We start from the raw sequence: 6,000 nt of genomic DNA, 5'->3' as shown, positions 1-6,000 counted from the left end.
GAATTTATTAGAGGGAATGATACACTCAAGACAACAACCACGACAATGCAAAGATTTCAGGGTACCTCGTGTTACCGTTGCTGAGTACGATCGCAGGGCAATTAACCCTCCGGGTCTTCCCTAACTTCCTTAAAATGGTCTCACTTTTTAAGCTCAGTTAAACGGCCATTACATCATAACTTCTCCATAACCTTCACTCTTGGTTTTACACCAACTTACATTAGCTCAGCACTCGACAGTGCGTCTCACAACAAAGGCTGCCATCAAAAGTACACAAAACATAGACAAATAGATGTAAAGATTATAATATTAGAACTGCCCAAGACTATCTTGTATGACAATTGCTACAGCCTTGGAGATTTGTTGATATTCTACAAATATTGCGTGGTTCAAAAGATTCTGCAAAAAATTTTAATTACAAAATGGAGTCCTAAACATAAAATGGATTCTTTAATAAAACCTTTTCTGCTGGAGTTCCTAACAAACATGATATTACTCATGTATTTGTGGTGACAATTAAAAATGCAGTGTAATCAACATTAATTTTTCAAGAAATATATCTAATATATAAACATGTTTTTATTCAGAAACAGTTGACTGATTGCAAACTTGAAGCTGTACTGAAGTACACAGTACATGCACAAATTATTTAAAATTATGATATCTGATATTCTGTGACTGAACTACAGAAGTAAAAAATATTGATTCAGGTTAATACTTTTCTTCAATAGTTTTCACATAATTTCCTTAGAACCATAGAAAAAATACAGCACAGAAGGGGGCCATTTGGCCCATCGTGTCCGCGCCGGCTCAAAGAACAACCAGGTGCCCATTCTAATCCCACCTTCCAGCACCCAGTCCGTAGCCCTGCAGCTTACAGCACTTTAGGTGCAGGTCCAGGTACTTTTAAAAAGAGTTGAGGGTCCTTGCCTCTACCACCAATTCGGGCAGCAAATTCCATACACCCACCACCCTCTGGGTAAAAAGGATTTTCCTCATGTCCCCTCTAATCCTTCCGCCAATCATCTTAAATCTATGTCCTCTAGTTCTTGAACTCTCCGCTAGGGGGAACAGGTACTTCCTGTCTACTCTATCTAGGCCCCTCATAATTTTGTACACCTCAATCAAGTCTCCCCTCAGCCTCCTCTGCTGCAAGGAAAACAACCCCAGCCTATCCAATCTCTCCTCATAGCTGCAATTTTCAAGCCCTGGCAACATTCTTGTAAATCTTCTCTGCACTCTCTCCAGAGCAATTACATCCTTCCTGTAATGCAGTGACCAGAACTGCCCACAATACTCCAGCTGTGGCCTTACCAGCGTTTTATACAGTTCCATCATTTCATCCCTGCTTTTGTATTCTATACCTCGGCTAATAACGGAGAGCATTCTGTATGCCTTCTTCACAACTTTACCTACCTGTACTGCCACCTTCAGCGACCTGTGCACATGCACTCCAAGGTCTCTCACTTCCTCTACCCCTCTCAATATATTCCCATTTACTGCGTATTCCCTTTTACTGTTTTCCCTCCCTAAGTGCATTACCTCACACTTCTCCAGGTTGAACGCCATTTGCCACTTTTCTGCCCACTCCACCAAACATTTGCTATCTTCTTGGAGTCTACAGGTATCCTCTTCAGTATCAACACTGAGTCCTGTGGCACACCGCTAGAAACGGATTTCCATTCACAAAGACGTCCAATGACTTTAACCCTATGTTTCCTATTACTGAGCCAATTTTGGATCCAATTTGCCACATTTCCCTGTATCCCATGGGCTTTAACTTTTCTGACCAGTCTGCCACGTGGCACCTTGTCAAATGCCGTACTAATATCCACGTAGACAACATCCACTGCACTACCCTCATCAATCCCCCTTGTCACTTCCTCAAAGAATTCAATCAGATTTGTAAGGCATGACCTTCCCTGAACACATCCATGCTGACTATCCCTGATTAAACCATGCCTTTCCAAGTGACAGTTTATCCTATCTCTCAGTATTGATTCTAATAGTTTGCCCACCACCGAGGTAAGACTGACCGGCCTATCATTGTTCGGCCTTTCCCTCGTACCCTTTTTAAACAATGGTACTATGTTTGCAGTCTTCCAGTCCTCCGATACCTCCTCTGTATCTAGTGAGGATTGGAAAATGATCCTCAGAGCATCCGGTTTCCTCCCTGGCTTCCTTCAATAGCCTAGGAAACAATCCATCCGGCCCTGGTGACTTATCAACTTTCAAGGATTCCAGCTCCTCTAGTACTTCCGCTCTCGTTATGTTTGCCTTATCCAATATTTCACACCTCTACTCTTTTAACTACTACGTCCAGATCATCCCTTTCCTTGTGAATACGGAGACAAAATATTCATTTAAAACCCTACCCACATCCTCTGCTTCTACACACAAGTTACCCTTGTTTGATTTTTTAAAAAAATCTTTATTTAGCAGAAAAACTTAAAACATTGCATTGGTTGCATACTTCAGAGGTTTGTTAGATTCACTTTAATTTGACAATAAAATGTGACAGGTAGCTTTACTTGACATTCTCCATTTATTATATATAAAATCTATCATGTCTGGCAATTTTTTTCAACTGGAGAAACTCAGGATGCCTGTGCCTTTAAGACATTAAGTATTTACTGCCTTGATTTTCCTTTACTGCACATAAATTCATCGCTTCTATGGGTCAGTTGAGTTCCTTTTTTCCTGCGATTGGCACCAGTCACAAAAGCAAGTTAATATTGTGTACAAAGCAAATGGAATTTCTTTTCCCTAAAAGTTTAAATTTATATCCAAGTCTTTGGAAATGTTTTTATGGATATTATCTGAGTCTCCATTTTTGAATTCTACACATAATCTGCAGCAAACTATTATAAGTACCTCTGGTGTCTCCCCTGAACATCTCTAAAGTTTGGGAAAGGAATAAAAATAGAGAACACATGGTCAGCAGTGTTATAAATGACTGATGCAAATTAAAATAAAAATATAGCTGTTTTTCCTCCCCAGTCTCTGCTGAAATATCAAAACTCAGCAGAGGCCAAGAAGGGGGAATAATTCTAAAAACAGGCCAAACCTACTTTATAACCGAGAAGCAAATATTCTCCAGGGCAACATCCTTAACTCACCATCAATGTGCCACTTCACTGTTTTTGCAGAACAAGTAGAGGATTTAGGTGTGGTAATGAGCCCTGGAAAAGTGATCTCCAAAATTAGTGGCAGGAAAAAGTTATTGCAGGCTAAATACTCAGCATTCATAGGAAATTATATGAATGTAAATATACTGAGGGATACTTTTTAATATAAAGTACTCCTTCCAAAAATATTTAAAATATCTACTTTGTAGAACATATCTAAAATATTTTTTTCCTTTCTCCCCCCCCACCCGCCATTTCAGTTCTCAGCTGACCCATGAAATTGAAGCAAATCGCATTGATCATCATCTTTCATAATCTAGAAGCAAGGATTTAAGCGAGAAACTACAGCATATGGGCAACTAAGACCATCAATTATAGAGGAAAGATTGCTCTTGTAACTGATATCAGTTTGAGTGATTACTTAAGACAGGCATGTAAATTTTGTAGAGCTACCCTCAACTCTGCAAGTTGGCAGGACCTTGTATTCATGATGTATGAAGTAAAATCAAAAAGGTAGATTTTCCACATTTTGGATGATAGTTACAACTCCTCAAATTAAAGTTTTATTCTCAATACTGTAATTCTTTCTATGGGTTTTCTTGCATTTTTCCTTCTGTGCTTGTCTCTATTGCAGATGGTTAATTTTTCTTGGAGACGGAAGAATGCTCATCTTTAAAGGCATCATTTGGTCTATTTTATTTTCACTTTCTTGATGGTTTAATACTAAAATTTCTTATTCCTGGTTTTCAAGTTATTTTGATATCTAGTAGTTTCTCATAGCAGAAAATATGACATTTTTAATGGTGTACGTTTCTCATATCAATGCTTAAATTTCTTTCCAGTGTAAGAAAAATGTTTCTACTTTCCTTTCAATGGGACTGAAGGGATTGGATCTTTACTATTACTGAAACTGATGCCAAGATATTTCCGCCAGTCAAAAGAACTAAAGCAGCTACATGAAGCAGGTTGTCTTAGGTGAAAATTTGGGAAACTTAGGTAATTACTAAAATGCTTCTTAAAGAATCAGGCATCCCTCAGATTTTTCAAGCTGCATATTTAACTAATTAACAGTGTGTAGAATATAACCTTCAGCAGTCTATCTTTTTATCCTCCTACAAGAATAAAGACATTATGGTCAAACAATAAATATTAGTTTAATATTAATCTTTGGATTTGAATTGTTTAATGTTTAAAATCATTCAAGTCATCTTATAACTGGTGCTGAAGCATAATTTCAGTTATATACAATAACCAAGTCTTGCACTGTCACTCAGAATAGTCCGGAAGTAAATGCAAACATGACAAATACCCCCTTTTTAAAATACATTATAACATACCCAGGGGTACCAAAATGTGGATAATTGGAGTAATTCATACCAATTTACTAACATAATTTGTAATTTATATCAAATTAGTTTTGACTTAAAAATGTTAATTTTTTACTTTTCTGTATAAGACTATGACTCTACAGAGGGTGAATTGTTCATCACAATTAATGCTCTGCATTGGAAATACTTTGTACTGGTGTACCCGTGTCAAGTCCAAGTAAAGTTCCAAGATATGATTGGTCTCTGGGATCTAACATTTGATCAGCACGAACCGGATGCACAATATTGGCAGGTTGTGGTGTGAGAGTGTACTTCTCCAGAAATGCAAGGTCTGTAGCTCTTTGATAATCAGTCTGCTGAGGAGGCTGTTGGGAGTGAAGTAGGCTGTGAGGTTGTGAAGCCAAAGTTGCAGCATGTTGGGTTGCATCAGCTTGGACAGTAGCATCAGTAATCCGTACTGGTACAAGTGTTACATCTCCATGAACGTTCTGAATTGCTGTTTTGCTCTCTGAGTAAACCTTATTCTGATCCAAATATGGTTTAGCTTCTGTTTGGTACATTTTGCCATCTTGTGCATATAGCAATTGCTGTGATACCATTTTCATTTCAGAAGCAGCCACAATTGACTGTTCTATAGACTTAGTGCCATGTACATGATCCATATGATACTTCAGCTTGTCTTTCCGTTTGAATGTTGCATTGCAATGATGACAGTTGAAGGGACGGGCATCAGAATGAATAACCATGTGTTTTGTTAAAGTCTTCTTAATTCGAAATGCTTGGTTACAAACTTGGCATTTATAGGGCTTTTCACCTGTGGTAAAGAAAACACCTTGGCTATGTTTTAATTTGAGTCTTAAAAGGTTTCTGACATACTTAGATCAATTTGTCATCACTAACCTATCCAGCATTAGTGTTTTCCAAAAAGGAAGTCATCACTAGCACTATAGAGGATATCTGGAATAAGATTATGTAATCAAGCCCAAATCAAATTAACTCAATTGTGCAGGATTAGAAGAATTCAATGTAAATTTCTCAGGACTCTCACTAAAATCTTTGAGGATTCTACACTGTTGAAAACAGAGCCAGAGACTTTCCAGAAGTGAAGGCAAACAGCTCTGCATGAAAGCACCAATTCCTCCTTAGATGTCACAGGAATTTGATCTTAAAAATCTAAATGGACTCTGTACCCCCAAGGCAGTAGAAATACCAACTTGACTTTTTCAGAATTAGTAATTGACAAGATATATATACCACACTTCTGCCAGTATATACACTGTATAGTGAAACTTGTAAAGACAACCTGAGTATGTGATTGTACAATCTTTTGTAATGCTAAACAAAACAAAAAGCTATTACATGCTTTCTAAGGTCATGATGCATAACAGGATTCATTCTGTATCACAAGTTGCAAGGTAATTGCAAATGCTGGTCATGTATTTGACAGTTTTTCACATTTCAGTGATATTACTCATTGGCAGGGCCTTGTGTTATGCAGATGAGTCAAGGGGCTTATTAAGATTTGGATTCAGCTAGTACATGGT

At 37.8% G+C, this 6,000-nt stretch overlaps 1 protein-coding gene across 2 annotated transcripts in view; it reads right to left on the bottom strand.

Moving 5' to 3' along the window:
- Positions 1-561: 561 nt before the first annotated feature.
- The window catches only part of zbtb41 (zinc finger and BTB domain containing 41), a 38,375-nt gene continuing 32,936 nt past the window's right edge, over positions 562-6,000 (bottom strand). For both annotated transcript variants that reach the window (XM_067990637.1, XM_067990639.1), the window contains exon 11: positions 562-5,270. In XM_067990637.1, coding sequence (XP_067846738.1) covers positions 4,621-5,270 — 650 coding nt within the window. In that variant the 3' untranslated portion in view covers positions 562-4,620. The remainder of the gene's footprint in view (positions 5,271-6,000) is intronic.

Source organism: Heptranchias perlo, chromosome 9, assembly GCF_035084215.1.
Source record: "Heptranchias perlo isolate sHepPer1 chromosome 9, sHepPer1.hap1, whole genome shotgun sequence".
Taxonomy (NCBI): Eukaryota; Metazoa; Chordata; class Chondrichthyes; order Hexanchiformes; family Hexanchidae; genus Heptranchias; species Heptranchias perlo.
This window is presented reverse-complemented; position numbering and strand designations above follow the sequence as displayed.